The following is a 21,688-nucleotide window of genomic DNA, read 5'->3' as shown; positions in this document are numbered from 1 at the left end:
GCCAGGCCCCATTATCACACAGCTCTTTCTCTGCTCTCTCTGCCAAGGAAAACTGCCCCATTCTCAACTCATTTTGGTCTCTCTCATGACTTCATTGGAGTGTGCCTGAGATACATGTGGGAGTCTAAAGCGCTACCTGTGCTCAGAACTCCCGCAGCCACACTCCTGAAAACAGTGAAGTACAGAAGAAATCCGAGCACACTCATACAGAACAGAGCCGCAAAGCACCACATCTGACCCTCAGCTACGCCCAGGAGCACAGATGAGCTGGCTGCTGTTCCTGGGCCCAGCCTCCCAGACCTGCACGCAGCCCGGGTGGATGACCGGGCCACAGCCTGGCACGCAGGATCCCCCACCCTGCGCTCCTCCTTCTGCACATTAGCCTCGTTGACTCTGCATCCCACTGCTGACAACACACACGCCCAGTCTTTTAAATCCAATGTACCTTCTTCCACCATTTGAAGGTTTGCAACTCAAACTCTACAGTCCTTTGGGACCCCAAAGCTTGCAGGTTGATCTCACTCCTGAGCCCTCCCCGTAGGATCATTCTGAACAGTCAGGCTTCATTTCCTCACAGATTCTCCCCAACAGGCCTCTTCCGCTCTTGCCATATCGGATTTTACATGATTACTTTAAAATATTTTACATGCCTTCATGTGCTGACAGGGGAAGTCGGGTGTCTCTCTTTCTGAATGCCATTATCACTCTGCTCTTCCTTAAAGTTTAGCTCCAAATGCCCTTCCTCCCCAAGGACCTCACTGGCTAAGCCTGCTTAACCTTCCACCCAATCAGCTCTCATGCATAAACTCTCCTGACAGTTTCCAAGTTGTATTCTAATTGCCCTCTCTCCCCCCAAGCAGGTAAACCTTTGCTGAATAAGGCCAGACAGTGAATATTTCAGGCTGCACACATCTTCCTGTCTCGGTTACCACCTGTCACAGATGGCATACAAGCACTTGGGATGGCCGAGACTTTGATGCAACTGTACTTATGTGTACTGACGTTTAAATCTGATATGATTTTCACATGTCATGAAATCATATTCTCCTCCTGATATATATATATTTTTCATTCACAGACTACAAAAACAGGCACTGAGCAAAATCCAGGCCTGGGGCTGCTGTCTGCCATCGCTGTTCTGTAGAACCTTGTCCGTGCTGCATGCCAGGTACGCAGGCTCAGGGCACTGGCTTTGTGCACAGCTAAGACCTCTGTGGTCGGACTGCCCCCAGCTGAGAGAGAGGGCAAAGCATTTCCTATGGAGAAAATGGAGTCAAAGCTAACAGCGTGTTTGGTCTGCTGGTCTGATAATTATGCTAATGTTTCTCCCAAAGAATTTGAACTTTACAAGGTCAGCTGAGAGGGAGGTGTTGGTAGGTGTTTTTCCCCTGGAAGAAGGCTGAGGAGTTAATTAGCTTCCAGAAATGGTACCCTACATGACACTGAAGGGCCAACAGCAAAAACAAGCCCTCTTCTATTCCACTTCCTGGGGTTTTAAAGGCAGCATTATCAGTAATAACCAAACTATGATCATAATCTTTAGGGAAATTGGTACACATCAGTATGATTAAGACACAGAAAAGCCTATAATTTGTACCTCCAGGGGGAAGAAATAAAAGATAATGGCCTACTTCTCAAACTTTACAAAGGGTCTGTTTTTCCTCTGAAATTTTTGAATTACAAAGGGCTCCCGCACCTCTGAGGGTCCTGTCCAGAGGTGCCCCAGTGCAGAGGGTCTGAGGCTGGGGCTGGTTGCAGCAGGGACAGGCTGATGACATCAGGCTGTACATGATGCTGCGGCAGCTCCAGAGCAGGATATGCTCGCATGGTCAGAAGTCAGGAGTAAATGGTCTGTGCTTGGAAAGGAATTCCACACGACTTAAGGAAGCATTCCAAATGAGCCAGCAGGGCATGCACGTGTGGGTCCTGGCCTCGCGGGGCACAGATGCTGCCCGTTTGGCCAAGCCTTTGGCCTCGTCCTGCACCTGGGATGCGACTGGAAGGGAAATCTCTGTGCTCACTCCAGAGAGCAGTGAGGGCAGCCTTCTGAGCAGCCACATTGTGCTGCCGAGGCGTTTCGGGCCCTGAGAACATTATGGATTAGGAGATAGTGGCATTTCCTGGAGCAGAGTGAGTTGATATGTGTTTGAGGTCTAAGGGGGAAAGTACAGTTATGTGCAGGCTCAAAAAGGAAATCCTGAGCTGATCAACTTCCCTGGCTATTCGTATGCCAAACAACGTTGCAGCTGAGCTTTTCTCAAATGTTTATGACTCATGCCGACGCAGCCACATCAGTGCTTCCTACGAAAGAGATAAATACATCAGCAGCACCTCCTACAACCCAGCTACCACTGGGCCTCACAGCGTCCACCACAGCACTGCGCAGCTCTCTGCAGCCCCTCTACCCCTAGCTCAGCGCTGCCCTCAGGTGTTCTGAGCCCAACTGCTGATTCCAGGTGTCACAGCTGGGACAAAGGGCTTGGAAGGACATTAAAGAGGGTGAAAGCCTGCATCTGGGCTCCCAGTGTTTGGTAACAGAAAAACACATCCCCCTTTTATAGACAGGAAGTATTCCTCATGACAAGTGCTAACATCTGAATGCCTGCCCTGAAAAGACACACATAAGGCATTGGTGGCTGGCAGCTGTGGTCTCCACTTTCCGTGAGAAGAGACCGTGAAAGTAAAGGTGGTCCATGTCAAACCATGCTGGATTCTGACAGCCCTGGCCTTCCCCAGGGAGGCCTAGAAAAACGCTTAGTCTGTTCAGACATCGCAGCACTCTGCGCAGGGGAGCTCCTCCCTGGTCCCCAACATTAGGGTGAACGTGGTGACTGTCCTCTGGGAAACTTGACATTCTTCACTATTTCCTAAGTTCTATCCTTACACATCCATGTCCTACAGGTTAAAGTATGTATTCATGGCCATTGCACCCCGCAAATATTACCGACAACTGTTCTTTCAAGCACACTGACCTATGGTGCCAGACCACCCGGGCCTTTCCTGTGGTCTCAAGAAGACTCAACGCTTTCCTGCTCTGTATTATGGCATATTTCAACTTCCAAAGACAATTTCTGTACAACTCTTACTTCTCAGCAAATAGGTTTTCAACTAAAATACTTTAAGCAAAAACGTCACTTATATTTTGCTTGAAATGCATTATCACTTTTTTCCTAAGCACTAGATTTACATTCCTAATTATTCTCTCATTATTCTAATTAGTTTACATCTGTGGAAAGCATGGAAGATGACTTAAAACACCATTTATGAAGGACAAGCCCAGCTGTTCCTCTCCCATGTAGGAAGCTTGTTTGTGGAGACTGAGTTTGATTTTTTCTAAAGTTCTTTGTCAAGAATCTTCTTTAATCAATATCACAGTTAGAACACACACAATTTCAGCTTCATGTCAATAAAATGATAGATCACATATTACTTTTAGCTGTTTTACTTGGGAAAAATAGCAAAGAGATCCAATAACAAACATGAGAAAGATATCACCTTGACTTTTAAAAATGTAAAAATGTAAATAGTATTTACATATTATCTGATATAATACATCAAAGACTGTTTATAATGTGTTGTATTGATGCATTATTTTGAAGTTCTATAGTGAAATGTGAATACGTTATCACCTGGGACCTGGAAATGGTTTTCTGGTATATACTCAAGCAGCTTTAGTTAGATACAGTATCAACTATGAAAAACGAATTTTAAATGGTTTAGCATAACTGTGTTGACTTTCCAATAAAAATAAAATAAATCTTTTTTTTAAAAGAATAACTGTATGAAATTACATGAAAACTGTTTCAGGTATAAATACAAAAATGCAATAATTTATGTTGCAGAGTATATAATCTCTACTAAAGGAATGTATTCCCCATATATATATATATATGTTTTTTTAAAATACATATTATGTATAAAATTGGAATAGTAAGAGTAGTTTTATCTTACCTTCATTCTAAATATAACGGGTTATTTTTTAAAAATCCCTAATCTCTGTAATTTTCAAGTGCAGGACAGCATAAACAAACACATTAAATAGTACTTCAGTATTGTAGGAGATCCCTGGGGGATGAGTATATATACATTATGTTCATGCACACATATGTGTGTGTGTGTGTGTGTGTGTGTGTGCACATGCCTCAATCCTAACCATGAGTGGTGACTGCCCACACTTTTAAAATGTGAATTAATAAAGTGATTCCGTGTGCTAACAGCCATCTTCTAGTCCCTCAAAATTGCAGTCATTAACAACGTCCCTCCTGCAGTACAACTTTGGTTGAATCACACAGCCGGTACAACTGCTGGTGTTTTGTTTTTATCAATGACCAAGGTATGGAGCACACAACCAGATCCTCTCCATAGTAAGCAGCACCTTCTGCACTTGGCTTGCCCTTGGCTTGCCCTTGGCTTTGCTCACCCTCCATTGAAACGTTCCAGTCCTCCTGGGAGAGGACTACTTGGTCACTGCCACAGCTACAACATCTCTGTGAGTGAAATCATGTATACCAGTCTTTCCGGTGTACACCCATAGTCTGAAACTTATCTGCTTAAATATTTAAGAGATTCCCAAATACAGTTGCAAAGCTATGGTTTTTTCCATACTTTGATTTCCTTCAAATATATGTGAACTGTGTAATAAATGTGGACTGAAAGCCAAAATGACTTTAGACCTACAGAATTCTTTCGAAACAGAACGAGGAAACAGGCGCCTGCCTTGCCAGCTTGCCTTGCCGTCACTGCTCTCCCCTCTACCACCGGCTCTTCACTCTCTTGAATTCATTTTCACCTTATTTTTTTCTTTCTACATAGTTTACCATTTGGGAACTAAAGCCCATTTATACAAGATATAGTGAAAGTTGCTAATCAAATCTTTATATAGTTGCCATGCCATCATGTAGAATTTGTGCTAATATAGTAGCAACTAGTCCTTTGTGGCTGTTAAAAACAAAATTTAAGCTAATCTAGATAATATTAAGTTAAAATTCAGCTTCTTATTATCACTAACCACATGTCAATTGCTCACTGAAAAAAAAATCAATCAAAACCCTAATGGGACCTTAACCCTTAGGAGGATTTAAAGCATCAACAGCAAGAAAATATCAAATACTGGAAAAGAAAATGTATTAACTAATTATTAATGAAAGTAATATATTCATTACCAGGAAGCAAGTAAACAAACTTTCTCAAGTAAAGATTTCTATAAACTAAATTTCTATTTAGCATTCTAATCTCTTCCTATGCAATATACACACTGGATCAATTACAACAATTTCTAGATTCTGGAATAACTGAATTTTTGAGTTATTTTTAAAAAGAACATTTATAAAACTGTCAAGTCTTTTCTGTCTCATTTAGATATAATCAAGTATGAAAAGCTTAGGCAGGCAGGAAGGCAGGACTCTTTCTGGCTTTGTTCAAGACCTCGTAACGGGAAGCCAATCTCACATCCTTCAACAGTGAGCCAGCCATCCATTTACTCCCTCACTCTTCATTTCCCCATGAAATCTGTGTGAAGCCTTCCTCTGCCTACATATAACACCCCAGCATTAATGTCTCCCTGTGTCATTCAAGTACTACTTCCCTAAGAGTGCACATCCCACTGTGTTCTGACAGTTACACACACCTGCCCTACTTGTCAACGAGAGAGAGAGAGAGAGAAAGAGAGAGAGAGAGAGAGAGAGAGAGAGAGAGAGAGAGAGAAAGTGTCTACCAAGATTTTTTCCTTCAGGAAGCCTCTGCATAGGAATATGGAGAGATTAGCAACCTATGGGCATTGTTAAAGGGGACTAGGGCAAGGAGGGGCTTTTGAGGCAGATGAGGAGGACAGCTGTCCAAGCACCTGTAACAGTAGTGACATCATTTCAAGACTATACTGTTGTAGACCAGATGTTCTTCAAGACAAATTTCCCTGCATAAGCTTTTGCTGGTTTTTGTGCAAGGTTGTCATTATTACAGCCTTTGTGGTGCTTCTTGTTACCAGGCACAAGTACAAGATCCTTTCCTTCACAACCTGCTGGAGTTATTTATTTCATTTCACTTTTTGTTAGAGCTTGTCAAACGTTATTCCATTTGACTCTGGCAACTCTTACACCCCCCAGACTCTGAGATCCTTGGGAAAGGAGCTCCTACTTGTATTCCCAGTGCCAACACTATGTATAAAACAAAAGAAGTCCCCAGTAAACACTTATTAACTGAAATGTGTATGCTGGACTCAAATCATAAACCTGCTCTGTCCTGTTAACTCTGACTCCGGGTCTTCCAGTCAGTAGTATTTAAGATATACACAGGTAAGATGTGTTATTATCTATATTGAATTAACAGACGCTTGAAACAAGGTGCAACATCAGCAGGAGATGTTACTGGCTATTCCAACTGACCATTAGAATGTTTTGTTTTCTTGGGGAAAATATTTGTTTTTTTCTCAAACTGAAAATAGGCTAATCAACAAGAATACCACGTGAAATATCCGATAGTTTCCAAATGTACAAAAGAGATCACTGAATGTTCAGTTTAGATTTGTTGACCCAAAGGACCAAAGTGTCTGGCAAGAAAACGGCAAGGACTTTGCTTTAGCAGAAGTTTGGTGTTAGCCTTCAAGAGAGAAACCAAGTATGTCACAGAGTCCAGAACAACTACCAGCTGATAGACCTCTGCTTTTGAAACCAGAAGTTTAATAATTCTGATTAAAATGCTGATATTAGCAAACAAAAGTTAAGAGTTAACACTGGATACAAGTAAAAAAAACTATATTCTCCTTTTTGTGCTTAGATAATACTTGGAATGACAACTGGACATTTTTTTCTCCCATGTTAGACATATCTCCTTTAAATATTAATGCACAGTGCCTTACTTTATGACATTTTATTGAAAGACAGAACATGTTTGAGTTGGTTGAGCGATTAGATATGCAAAACTAATGCTGTGTGACTTTGGTTTATAGCAATACTCTAGAGATTATGTTGGAATGGAAAGATAGAATTTCCAAACGCTGACATATGCATTATCACATTTAATAGAAATTTTTCATATACATGATTAACCCAATTATCCAGGCAACATCTGTTCAGTTCACAGATTCTACATGATATGTTCAGCCCTGCTCTTTCTCTTTCTGGCCTGAAATCTGATCAATTTCTTTTCTGTTAGTCTTGAACTAGTGACAAAAGAGGAAAGAATAACGGTAAGTAAATGTTAAGTTGATCATATTTTTAACAGTTACAATGTTCATTTTAAAAAAAAATGACCGAGAATATGAAATTGTTAGTGAAATTAAGAACCTCTGGTAAGTATCTATATCCAGTAAATGATTTTTAAATTATTTCAATGTTTCTGACTTACTGAAATACACTTAATCTGCAAGTGTTAATGAGGGATACAATTATTGTATAACCATCATTTCCTTTTACTATTTCCTTTATTTACACCTGTATGTAAATCATGGCATGAAGAAACAGGAGTGTGCAGAGCCTGGGAGGCCAGAATTAGAAACCACATCACTTCATTGCAAGCTATGTGGCCATACCTTGAGATCACGAGGGGGTCAACCCGAAAGCTGCTGACTCAGTAAGCACAGCTGCCTGTGAATGCACATTTCTGAGACAGTACTGCTGCCACTGGGGCCCAGGGACCATACTTTCAGAAGCAGGAGTCAACCAGGGCTGCTTCCTTCAGCCCCTCTGACATCCCACTAATCCATCAACGATATGAGAGCAGGGATATGTTCTGATACCAGCCAGCTGACCTTCACCCTATTGCAAACTGGCCACCAGCATGGTGCCTGTGGCTGCCTACAACTGCCACGGAAGCGCCACATGAATCAGCTTCCATTTTGTCAAGCGTTAGTGACAGGCTGATTTACAGGAGGGTTCATCTTTGCTAAAATGTTTATCCTTTTTCTCATGTAAGCCCCTGAATCTATTAAGCAGATCACTGAGACACTGCACAACAAAGAAAACTATCCCATCGTCCCAAGTCAGAAATGAGAGAATTTGTGTCACCCCCCATGTGGGACATTAAGTCCTGCAAGTGGCTCTCCTCTCCCACGTGCACAGATGCCTCCGGCCCCAACTGGCATGACCCCATACATGGAAAGGGGGGCTGATATGTTCCTATTCCTCAGAAGTAAGTGCATGCCTTTACCTTTCTCATATCGTTACAAAATATACCACGTTAAACAGGCATTATCCTGGATCTACCTTCCCGCAACCCACCCTGTCACGCTACAGGGAGTACCAATGTCATACAGTTTCAGAAAAGCAATCAAACTGCGACCTCTTCCCCCCACCCACCCCTTCCCCCAGAGAAATTGTAAACCTCCGAGGCATTCTATGTTAGATTGCATTGGTGAAAAAAAGAAATCGCTGGAAGAAATGAATTACGACAGTTGGTGAATGATCAACATGGTGGTCTTACCTATGCATACTAGATCCATAAAACCATACATTCCATAGCAGATCTGAAAAAGGAGGTCCTTCCTCTGCCACACTGCATAGGGGCTGAAGGCTGACCAGAGAAGCCAAGTCACACTCGCTATTAAGAACAGGGATCCTAGGATGACAGCAATCATTTGAACTTTCTCAACCAGTGTTATAGAAATGCTTTGCCACTAAAAGAAAAACAGAGGCAGGTAAGACAAAAGGTGCTGCGCGTAACCAGAGGAAAAACACACATTTCAGCCCCATGCTTCTCTTCTTATTGTTAAGACTCTATGCAGTCTGATTTGCCTCCCCCCAAATGAGTTTTTTCCATTTCACCCGTGCTATAAAAAAATAGACAAGCAAATAAAGATGAATGAATTGTCTTGATTCCATTACTTTCAGCAATTCAGCATTCTGCAGGTTTCATCCAGTCTCATATTCCTCTATCTGGTAATTTATTCTATTCTTAACAGATGTGGCTACTGCAAAAGTGAATTATGTCTTATTTTTGGAAAAAATGTACAAAAAAATTTCACAATAATATCAGTAAAAAAAAGTCATTTACAACAACACAGAGAATAACCATAAAGATTATAAAACAATCATCTGTTACTGGTATGTTTCATGTACTCAGATAACACTGTGAATTTTATTGCCTATGAGTAAACTAGAAGATACTCTTGTCGAGATTTAGAATTTGTACACTAGAGGAATGTTTTTGAAGACCACAAACCACACTGGCACACTACTGAAAAGGTATAAGCAATTGGCATCCTACATATCAGTATTTGAAAGGATTTATAGCACAAATGTCCACAAATCTTTCAAAGGTGCCATCAATTTCAGAGGAACTAATTGTTCAAGTCCTCAGTTTGTGTATCAAACAGAAACAGAACTAGAACTGTCCATTGTTGTGGCTTGCCAGGAAACAATGAAACTCCAAACCACCTGCACCTCAGGCCGCTCTGGCTGCTGCAACACTAGGGTCTTTGGGCAACCTTTCTCCAAAGACGCCAAGGGACTGGTGTCCACCGCCTGAACCTGAGACAGTGCTTCACTTACCTTCAGTGTGAACACCACCCATAATTCCCCTGGCTTCCTGAGTTTGACTATTCTCTCTCTCTCTCTCTCTCTCTCTCTCTCTCTCTCTCTCTCTCACACACACACACACACAGACACACACACACACACTTAAATAACAATTTACATATAATATTTAAAGAAGGAATTTGACCTTGCATATTCATGAATATTATCACCTCCTACATTCGTTAAAGATCAAATACCAACATACACTGGCAATATTTCATACTCTAAAGTTAAAATTCTGTGAGAAAGCTATTTATTCATTTTAATGTGAAGACTCAACCACTGAGGGGAAGAAAAGGCTCTCTTACAATTTGGAGTCTAAAACAATGAAGTGGTCAGCATTATTTTCTTATTACAAATGAATCAATGCTGAATTTCACACATATTTCTGAAATTGTTTCTTCCTAACTTTACAACACAATGCTAAGCACATTAATTCAAAATTACCAATAATTTGAAATTTAAACAATGTGAAACTTGGTGTCACATTAATAACTTTAAATGTGAAGTGGCAGTATCTACTGTTCTTGTGTAATTTTGATGTTTATTAAAATGTACAGCCATATGATAAGCAAAAGAGAAAATTCCTTACATCTGGCTTGCATCCTGGATCGCAGCTACCACATCTAACAAGCATTTTAACCATTTGCAATTCACTAATCACATCAAATATTGGTAACAACCTTCACTGATGGCTAGCACCCTTCTTCCAATAATCTTCATGCGGTTCCACGGATATAAATGTAAATAGTACAATACTGCATAACTCAGTGTATTTAGCTTAAACAGTTACCAGCTAATAGACCTGGGCTTATCCACATGCTACTTCAATGACAGCATGGCCATACCAGACACTGAGACTCAACGAGTGAATGTGGCTGTGGTGCTTTTGGTGTCATAGCAATGACCACACAGACTTCCCGTGGATCCTAACCGTGACCCATGCAGTAGAGCTGTTCCTTCACAGAAGGTCCAAGGTCTCATTTCCCAGGGACAAGGATTTTGTACTTGTTTGGATGACACTGAATTTAAGATGGTTTAAATTTCCAATGTCTGGCAATTGGGAATTGACGTATATAGTTATGTCAGGGAGCTGTGGAAGAAGACTCGCTGATCAAAGTGGACTGAGAAGCTTCATTGTTGTTGTTCTAAAAATTACTTTTCACTGGTGTATGCAAGAGAAACAGTTCATGATTTGGAAGCCTATTTAAAAAAAATAAAAGAAACAGATGTTCTTCATATACTGATGAACCTTAAAATTAACACAGTTCACTGAATAGCTAATGAGGACAGGCTATTATTGATATCAGAATGATTAAATCTGACTATGAACATACAGTTTCACGCTGAACACTGCTATCACCTGAGTTGGTGTGTGTGTGTGTGTTGCATGCACATGCCTTAACTCCACTTTCTTATTTCCACCTTTCTGTGGAAAGGGCAGGATTATTCTCATTCTCCCCCAAGAAGAAATGTCTGCATCCTGGCCCTGGGAAGGCAGGCAGAGAATGGCCACCAGTTCCACAGCAAGGAGCTGCTCTAATGGAACAGTAGTATACCCAAGAAAAGTAGAAGATAAGTCTCTGGGGCATCCCTCTCCACCCTGACGGCATTCAAGACCTGGACTTCAATTTGTGAAGATGTTTCCAGAACTACAACAAAAATTTGCAATCACTACACTCACTCGTCTCTTCTAAAGCCATACATTTTATTTCATTCAACTTCCTTCCCAAGTTTGGAAAGGAAAGGAAAATGGAATACAATGGTAACCAGATGGGATCTAAATTGTTATAGGGAAAGACTGCACGTGGATTTAAGTTTTTATGCCAACATGAAGTTACTTTCAGATTGCATTTTTAAACAGGCATTGTAAAATACTTGATTGTTTTACTTATATATGACTCTTCATATTTCTGAAAAGTTGTTCACTTCTGTGGGACCAATGGCCTCCCATCTTTGGGAAGTTCAGTTCCAATTAACTCCCTGAAAGAAGATTCAGAGGAAAGAGAACAAAGCAAATTGGACGAATTACCCAGTAGACAAGAATAGCAAAGATCAGGGTGAAGAGAGACATGAGGTTGACTATGTCAGCCAATGGATATTGGGAAGGTTGTCTCACCCTTAGATTGGTGAAATAGACAGTGTTTCAGAACTTTCCAAACCAGAAACCCCAGAATATGTACTACATCGGAACTCTGGGTTGATACTAGGTGGCGGTTCCCCATCCTTGGGTCCTCTATTTCTTCCTGTCACCTTTCCCCAGTGACAAGAAGAACTAGAGTACTTGGAAACAATGACTTCACCCACTTTTCCTGAACCCTCAGTCCTGCCCACCATGGTCAACCACGTAATCATCATCAAAAATAAAAATTAAAAAAAAGAAAATTCAATAATTATATACTCACATGAAACCAATATGTACACAGAATTGTTTTTAAGAGGCTTTAAGTATTAACTCATTTGCTATATGTAATAACTATCTAGGGATTATTAATATTATCCCCATTTTCTGGTAAGTAACCTGAGGCAGAGGCTAAACAATTTGCCCAAGGTTATACAATTAGTCAAAACCAGGCTGAGATGCACCCCTAAACAGTGTGAGTCCATTCACGTACGTTATCTGAGAAATGGTTATTACCACGCCCATCCCATCAATGCCTGCAGGATACAGTCCTGGTTCAGACCAGCAAGCTGAGATATGAGAACTCAGACTCAGATCTTTCAAAATTCCTGATCAAACAATCTGCTCTCTGCCTCTGATCCCTTATGTGTCTGCTTAACTGACTTGCCCTGGTTCTGTACGAAACAGCAAAACTGGGTGTGGATGGAACAAGCCACGGCATGCTCCTGGCCCCAGAGCAGAGGCCAATCTGACCTGACCTACAGCCTGTAAATGGCTCCTTGGGTCTGAAAGGGGCAACTTATTAAATGAATAATAATACTAAACCAATCATTTCAAGGAGTTACACCTTCCTCATTTTAGTGATAGTTTAAAAGGAATTAAGTAAACACATATGGCAAATTATTTAATATTCTCCGAACACTACAACTATTCATGAACACACCATCTTAAGTTCTAGCAGCCTGCATAGACACAGAACGTCTGTGGTTAGAGCTGGAGTCCTAGAACATGAAGGTCCCTGTTAGTGAGTGCTTTTCATGGGAAACCACACACGCGTCCTAATAATTTCCACAGACTGCTATTAAACTACACAAAATATAGTTCCACTATCAACCAAATCTGATTTACTAACACGGGTCTATCACTCTTCAGAGCAGAAGAGTGTGAGGAAAAGCTACACAATTTCTTTAAATGAACGACAGCATCCCAAGCTAATGCCAGACGCAGTCTCCCCCCTGTGTAAATCACCTCCAACCTCCAATGGGTAAGGAAGCACTTGAGAAAGACCTGCACTCCCTCGGGTCTCCGGAAAGCTATTTAGGAGCTGGAGTTGTCATTCCATTGTCTGAAAGGGTTAACGTACCCTCTCAATTTCCTGCCTGAAAATGCCAAGTGCTCACAGGGAACCAAGCTGCATTGAGGCAGATCTGTTCAGGGTGCACTAAATCACCCTTCTGAAATGCTGTTTCATCTTTGTTTTTACAAGGCTGGCCAGATATGAATCATAAGTTAATAGATTTGTAGACCAGTGATTTATGCTGTGTGGGATGACAGGAGAGATTACTCACCAGTGTCACAGGAGAGAACACCTGCTCTTACAAAGTGTCCTCCTCAGAAAAACGAGTTTAACTAAAACCTAATTTCCATCATCTTTAGATGGTGCTTGAACTGCCTCACCAGAGCTGAGATTCAGACATCTGAATGTGTAATCAAGTCGGTATGTGTGTACAACATGCAGTTAATAAGATGCCCATTCTTTGTTCATCTGTATTTATAGGCTGCTTATTAAAAATGAACTCACAGTTTGGTACAATTCTTTTCTGCTAGAAAAGCATTTTCATAAATCTATCAGAGCAAAGATAAAAAATGAATCTGCATGTTCTGGAAAAGATGAAATCTAAGCAATAGAAAGAAAATAATTAGAAGACTTCTTTGTGAAAAATCTATAAATATTAATCAATGGAAAGAGGGGATATAATGGCTACTCAATATGAGAGGAATAAAAAGAAAATATTACAAGTAACTTTTTGCAACTAGCTCAATAACATAGGTGGAAGGAAGTACATAGGTCCCATGAAAACGTAAGATGACAGAAATGACCCAGAAGAGATGGAGTGCAGTGGTAGTACCTGGCGTGTCTGTATTCATGATGAAATGCAGGAAACAACTTGAAAGAGACCACCACCCTTACAGCTAGGACTTCCCTTACTCCCCTCCTCCAAGCAGGAACTAAGCACAGATGCTCATCCTTACTACCGCTGTTCAGCACTGAAGTGTATGTACTAGGCAACGCCAAGAGAGCAAGGGGAAAAGAGAGGAAGCTATCAACATTGCGAAGAAGCATCAATTGTCTCTAGTTTAGGTGACATAAAATTGCAAAGAATACGTGAGGAAACATAACAGAATTAAAATTTAAGGTCAATAAACAAAATTAACTGTGTTTAAATACCAGCAAAGAATTAAAAATAAAATTGCAAAAATATCACATGAAAAACATCAAAACTCATGATAATCTTTACTAAAGAAAATTACTGAAGGTCTGAATAAATGACAGTTACAGGTTAGAAGACTCACTATTGACAATCATTCCCCCCAATTTAAACTTCTAAAGTTAAAATGAAAACTTCTAAATTAAAACTTGTAAAGTTAAAATTCTAAAGTTTTTTGCTGTAAAACAAGCGTTTTGGTGCTTTTGTTTTTATTTTCATTTCTTCCAAATAGTTCCTTTTCTCTTGTCGAATTCATCACTGCCTCAGCAATCTCACAGTGGCATCAATTTACACAAGAGGCTTTTTTGTTTTCTTTTTCATTCTTTCACCCATGTGTTGATTATTCAGTGGTACATTTTTCAACTACATGATGCTGTAAACTTTTTATTTTAACTTCATACCTGTTAATTGACTTTGTTTTGTGGCTTCTTATTTAAGGGAATGTATAGTAATGACATAATAGAGACTCTTTCCACAATTCTTTATGACAATTGGACTCAAGTGAAGTGGACCCAGGAATGGACTTCCTTCTACTGAGCTTCCCAGCCAGGAGGATAAAATCTTGAGTGAATCAGAACAAAGGTGTACCTGGTCCAACGCCATGGGCAACAGCAAAGGGCCCCCCAACATCAGACCAGAATCTCAAAACTTCAACTGCGGGGTGTGTGGGATGGGGAGGGATTGGTTAATACATGGTGAAAATTCTGCTATTAAGCAGAATAATCAAGATTAGTGAAGCCCAGGGATGCGGAGCTCTTGCTCCATGGAAGAGGCCTCGGAGAATGGACAGGATCCGGCCCACTCACTACTTGAGTGCATCATTGGCTTCCAATGACAAAAATCAAATACGTGTGGCAGGCTACTTCAGGAAGAAAAGAGGCTTACTTTGGCTCCCGGATAAGAGCACATAAGTCCTACTATCATTAGACCCTGCTGAGAATGTTGTTGTTGTTATTGGCCAGGTCCTTAGGTTGCTCTGCCCATCCCACAGCAAACGAAGGGGAACACATGTGTCCATCAGTATCTGTATGTTTCCTTACAAAGCCACCAGGATCCAACATGGACCCCACCTCAATGACATAATCCCAAAGGTTCCACCTAAGAACACCATGGCTGGAGCGAGCTTGTCTTAGTACTATTAACCTCTAGTACCATTATCACAAAACTTGGAAGACTAAATTCTCCAGTTTGGAGAGAACAAGTATTCCAGCTGCAAAAACAAGTAAGATAAGCCTTCCAAAGAAATGTCTACCCAGAAAACCCCCCTAACAAAAGCTGACCTTCAATCAGATGCCTTGTCTTTGTAAAGAAAAGATTAAATTCTCTTGATGCTCTTAGTTGGCTGTCTTCAGATTCACAACAAGGTAGATCAAAAGTAGAAGAAGTGAAATTTTGTTTTGTTTTTAACAAGGGATAGGGATGCTTAGATGGAAGGTTGTGCCTAAGAAAAATCTCTAATACTTGACTATTCACAGAAGCAAAAACAACTCACATGTAGCACTTGAGGCCCAGTGCGATGGCTCAGTCTTCACCTTCCAGGGCCAGGACTCCATAAGGACACCGGTTCACATTCCAACTGCTCCAAATTTCATCCAGCTCCCCTGCTTAAGGCCTGGGGAAGCAGTAGAGAAGGCCCCAAAGCCATGGGATCATGCACCCATGTGGGAGATGTGGAAGAAGATCCTGGCTCCTAGCTTCGGATCAGCTCAGCTCTGGCTGTTGTGGCCACTTGGGGAGCAAACCAGCAGATGTAAGACCTTTCTTTCTATCTCTCCTTCTCTCCATAAATCTGATCTGCCTTCTCACTAAAAATTTAAAAATCTTTTTTTTAAATTTAGCACTAACTTAGCAGCTACAGGGCATAGAATCCACATAGAAAATGTCAAAAATGCTTTATATCATTCCAGGAAAAGCATATTTCTCTTAAATTTTTTGATTCTTCCAAAACCATCCATACCTCATCTCTCAACTTTACTTATTGTTCAATTGTTTTTTTATACTTTTATGTTTGTCAAAGGTAATAGTCTAAATGCTCAAATACAAATACATTTTAGCTCTGGTTTTCAAGAGCTTATGCTGTCTTATTACTCTCTTTTAATTACTTCTTAAAACAAAAGCAGGTGCTATCCATTATTTCAATCAGGGAAATTTGCCCAACTGTCTAAAATGGTTTCGTCTGGGTAACTAGATTAAGCCCCATGTGAATTAAAACTGTGTGTCTGGACATAATGTATTTTTATTTCATTACTCTTCACGGTATTCAATATTAATTACATTTAAACACAGGATCGTCAGGGGAGCTCCGTCTAGGCAATTAGTGGGTGATCATAACTGGATTTACAAGTTTTCTCTACAAGGAATTGGAAGCTACCTTTGTTAAAAACAACTTATTGCAACTCTAAATGGGTTGTTGCAGTTTTCAACTTTGGGAGAATTTTCCTTGAAAGTCTTTACCTTACTACTTGAAACACTTCAAGTGGACCGAGTAGTGTGTTTTCTTGCAGTCAGACAAGCATCCTTGTTGTCTAGGGAACACTGTATGTGTTAGAGCATCTCTTCCATGGAATTCATGCAGACTCTCACAAAGTGGCTTTCTCTTGGCTGTGGGCAAGACACAGCATAATATGGCAGAATGAGCACACAGCTGTGAATTGGCTCCACCAGCAAGCAAGTAACTCTCCTAAGGACCTCAATGTTCTTCTCTGTAAGACACATCTGCTATGAGATTCCTGAGAATAACTGTGCATTAGTGCCTACATGCTGTATTTTCCCCTTTTTAATGGGGATTCTGGGGACTGAACCGAAGGCTATTGAGACCAGGGAGTGTAAGCGTCAGTAACTGGAGAGACCTAGCCCATTAATCTGAGTGCTGAATGTAAAGTTTTATTACAAGTCCCTGGGCTTCATCACAGCCGTTAGCTAGAGAAGCCACACTGTGAGGTGACACCCCAATGTGAGAGTGCACAGGAAATCCTTTACCCTTTAAGTATCTGATAATTACAAATGTTTTCACTCGCTGTGCCTTTGCTGAATACCAGACCCCATAGAAATCACTAGGCTGAAAAGAAATCTAATTTCATGAGAAGACTGCCTAAAAACACAGAGTCTAAAAATCACAACGCAGCTCTGCGTGTGGTCACAGAGAAAGGTGAGCACCGGGCTTAGGGAGTGGAGAAAGTGCTCCTGCTGCAGTCCTAGAGGCGACCTCCAGAGCAAGGCAGGGGGGTGGGCCCGGCAGCACGGGTGACAAGAGTTGGCCAAGGGCAGACAGAGCTGCAATCCTCAGAGGAGATGAAACAGGCAGTCATCGCTGTTGTTTCGTATTGTGGAAGGAGAGTGGAATCCATGTGGGCAACTTATGAGGGTTTTCCAGAATTTGGCTAGAGTTTGAAGATAGCCTGTACATGATAGGATTTCTCAGAATGGCTCACCAGCCTGGCCGTGCTGGTGCTGTCTGCATTTTCCAAAGATGTGTAACACCGTGATACATCCCGATGCAGACGCTGTGCTGCTCTGTCCTGCTTCCTGCTGCGCGGGTCTTGCCTATCTCTGCCAGACCAGGCACAGCTTCTCTGCCGCCTTTAACAGCGGATGTTTGACTGCATCTCTTCCAAGCATTAGCTTACTTTTCTCCCTCTAGAAAGTCATGAGTACAACTACCCTGGAAGTATCATGCCATGAGTAGTTCTAGAAAAGGTGCTGGAGGCTGGGACACCACATAGAGAGGTGTTGGTGCTCAGACACCACATAGAGAGGTGCTGGAGGCTGGGACACCACATAGAGAGGTGTTGGTGCTCAGACACCACATAGAGAGGTGTTGGTGCTCAGACACCACATAGAGAGGTGCTGGGGTGCTCAGACACCACATAGAGAGGTGCTGGAGGCTGGGACACCACATAGAGAGGTGTGGTGCTCAGACACCACATAGAGAGGTGTTGGTGCTCAGACACCACATAGAGAGGTGCTGGGGGCTGGGACACCACATAGAGAGGTGTTGGTGCTCAGACACCACATAGAGAGGTGTTGGTGCTCAGACACCACATAGAGAGGTGTTGGTGCTCAGACACCACATAGAGAGGTGCTGGGGGCTGGGACACCACATAGAGAGGTGTTGGTGCTCAGATACCACATAGAGAGGTGTTGGTGCTCAGACACCACATAGAGAGGTGCTGGGGCCTCAGACACCACATAGAGAGGTGTTGGTGCTCAGATACCACATAGAGAGGTGTTGGTGCTCAGACACCACATGTTAAGCACTAGCAGTGGGACAGGATGCTGACTAGGAAGTGTGTCCTCCTGTCCCAGCGCCCTCAGCAGATAGCATAGTAATCACATATAAGCTGCCCAGGGGAACTCTTTGGAGCCAAAAAAAAAGAAAGAAAAGAAAAGAAAGAAAGAAAAAACAGTGTGCACATATAAGATGGTTGCTGGAAGCTCTCAGTGTCAGGACAGTTTATTCTTTGTTTGAGGACAGATAGACTAAGATTTAGCAAAAACAGGCTTAGTTTGTCACCAACTCAGTTCCAAATTCTTCAGCCCTTCTTTTCTTCATCTGTAATACGAGGATTTCAACTAAGTCATCTCTAAAGCCTCTTCCTTCTATAAAATTCCTTGCAATATTTACTTCTCTTATTATTTCCTATTCTCTTTCCTTCCAGCTACTCCTCTTATCCTTCCACCTCCTCTCCCTAGGACCACTTAGAAATTCTGTATCAAACAGCTCTTATAAGCCTGACAGGTATTTTGAGGGCAATGGTAGCTGCAATTATCACTGCACAAGTCTAAACACTTGCTTAAACGTATTCAATTTCACACATAAAATTAGTGACTTTGAGTGTCATTAAGAAATATTGGGAAAAACATTCAAATGGCACAAATGAGTAAAATGTTTTTGGCAATTACTCATTTTTCTGTTTGTGTCCTCTTCCATTTTAAAAAGTTGCAATGCATTTGCTATTCTGAAGCTAAATATATCTTCTGGTACAAGTCAGCGGAGAGTGAACTCCTAATACTGTCTTGGTCCAGATGAAGTCTACCAGTTCTGGAAGGTTACAGGCTGGCTAAAGACTTCAAACTCTACAGTCCACGTGAATTGGGGCTCTGTCACTCTATCTCTTTGCTGTATGACTTTGAACAAGAAGAAATTTATTTTCCTCACATTTGAAATTGTATAAAAGTATTGCAAAAGGTTGTGGTGAGAATTAAATAAACACACATCGCCGCCACCACTGTGCCTAGACACAGGGCAGGCGTTACGTAGCTGTCATCTCTCTTCCAAAGGCAAGAAAACCCCGACTGAGACAGCTCACGGATCCTCAGTCAGGGCAGGGTGGCCTAGTCGTAGCCATGTCATCCTCTTACATTGAATAATTTCCTTTGGGCAACAGTCTAACAAATGCCTACTTGTTAGCTCCCTCAAAGAGGCTCTCCAGCTCCACCACAGGACAAGGCCGTCCAGCGCAGGAGGACAGGCAGGCAACAAGCGCCACGGGATGCCCCCAGCAGTGACAAGCCAACCGCGCGAAAGGAACAGCACATGAGCTCTGACCTTAACTGAACAGAGAAGAAAGCATCCATCACATCACCAGACACCTCTCCGCGTCTGTCTTCACTTCTTCACCTGCCTTCCAAGTTCTCCTCCCAAACCTAGTTTTACAAGTGAACTGCAAACAGTCAAATAGGGGATTGCTTATTAGTTCACTAATGTGAACTAATGTTTAATTCTAGCTCAGTCTTTCTCAGCGAAGGATAACTGAGCCCCCATCTACCATCGCACAGTTTTGAATATCACTGTGGAAGAAAAGTGTCACTGGTATCAAGTGGGAGGAGAGCAGAGGTGCGGTAGCCTTCCTGGAATGCACAGGACAGACCTCACAACAAAAACTACATATTCCATCAACAGTAATAAGTGTGAAAACCTCCTTGCTCCCATCTCTCCTCGGGCATTTTAAAGTAACAGTAGCTGTGTAGACAGAGTTTCAGACGACAGAGAGATGATATGTAGGCTGACAGATTAAACACCCAGGTGGAGTTATCCATAATTAAGGACACAGCAACTGTAGACTTTAACATCTATAAGGCTGTGTGCCCATCTTGCACAACCATATTAAATGAAGGCAGCTTGCTGCATCCTGATTAGCAGTTGTAAGAAAGCTATCCAGACTTGTGAGGATGGTTCTACTACTCTGATGCCAAACACTACAAGGCCAACCTCATGTCTCATGAAGGGAAGCTGTGCTTCAGACCAAGGGGTGGTGCTGTTTGGAGGAGGCCTGGTTAGCTCTGCAGACCAGAGGGAATCGGAAGCATTTTGGTTCTGACATAAGCAGGCATAGATGAAAAATGTACCCACTTGCCTCAAAACCAAAATGCTCCTGCTTTCCCTCTGCACATATACAATTTAGAACTTGTCTTCATTAAAACACAGTTGGAATGCAGCACAAAGTTCCTCAGAAGCTCTTTATTTCAAAGAAAATAAAAGTATGGCCATGCAGGGAAGTTACCATCATGATCAGCCCACCCGCTGACTAGGGGAACTGATACAGTCCACTGCAGTCACTCCAGGTATCTGCCACTATGTCTCTGAATTTACCCTGACACTGCCCTTGTACTCACTTTGGCCATGAGATCATTTCTATTTATTCTTACTTTCTCCTTGCCAACCCAAGAGATTGGACCATTTACTATGAAGTGACAGGATCTATCAACCCTGAAAATGTCACAGGTGGCTCAGTGCCACCATCTATAGCCACAGCCACAGCTGCAGAGAAGCGTCTTACAAAGCTGTGTCTGTGCTTTTTCCCCTAAAACATTCTTATTCTGACAGATGCTCCAAAGTAAGGAATAATGCTGAAGAAGTGAATAAGAAATGATCACATGACAGCCAACCCACCTATAAGGCAACTTGACTTGTAAACAGGATTTAACATGGGAAGGCAAATTTTCTAGAGATTTTCTTCTTTCAAGAGATGCTTAGAGTGAAAAAAAAATAAACTACACAATTTGAAAAGCAGATGAAAGAGCTTGAGGGAAGCATTATTGATTTTCTCTTAAAATCAGATTGCTAGATCATTGCCTTTTTGGTGGTTATATGCCTATTAAAGGATAATTTATTCTTCTACCTGCTTCTCTGACAAGAGGTTCATGACTGGAACAAGCAAAGAAGAGCTCACTTTGCAGACAGGAAAATAAGATGACTGCTGCCCTACCCAACTATGTTTTAAAAATTAACTACTTACAACATACACAAGGTGCCCCTACTAAAACCAATCAGGCGACATTGAGCCAAGAGGCAGAGAGGAAGCTCAGGCAGAGGAGTGCAGTGGCAAGCTCAGAACTGGGATGGCTACATCTGAATCTCAGCCTGAGAGAGACAGGCTGCTGGGACAGCCTGCTGGGGACAGAGCTGCTTCCAGCACCAGAGCAGCTCCACATGGACAAAAGGGATCTCAGACATGTTTAAAGTAACCAGGAGCCCCACCTGGCCTGGAGGAGAAGAGAAAGCAGCCAAGCTTTAATGAGGGCAACTAGCACCTCTGGAAGCTGCCCACACTCTTCACTTCTGTCCA

The 21,688-nt window shown here is 41.8% G+C and overlaps 1 protein-coding gene across 1 annotated transcript in view; it reads right to left on the bottom strand.

Moving 5' to 3' along the window:
- The window catches only part of MARCHF11 (membrane associated ring-CH-type finger 11), a 70,953-nt gene that overhangs the window by 8,762 nt on the left and 40,503 nt on the right, over window positions 1–21,688 (bottom strand). Inside the window, exon 3 of the mRNA XM_004583625.4 lies at window positions 8,416–8,608. Within this exon, the coding sequence (XP_004583682.2) occupies window positions 8,416–8,608 (193 nt within the window). The remainder of the gene's footprint in view (window positions 1–8,415; window positions 8,609–21,688) is intronic.

Source organism: Ochotona princeps, chromosome 23, assembly GCF_030435755.1.
Source record: "Ochotona princeps isolate mOchPri1 chromosome 23, mOchPri1.hap1, whole genome shotgun sequence".
Classification (NCBI taxonomy): domain Eukaryota; kingdom Metazoa; phylum Chordata; class Mammalia; order Lagomorpha; family Ochotonidae; genus Ochotona; species Ochotona princeps.
This window is presented reverse-complemented; position numbering and strand designations above follow the sequence as displayed.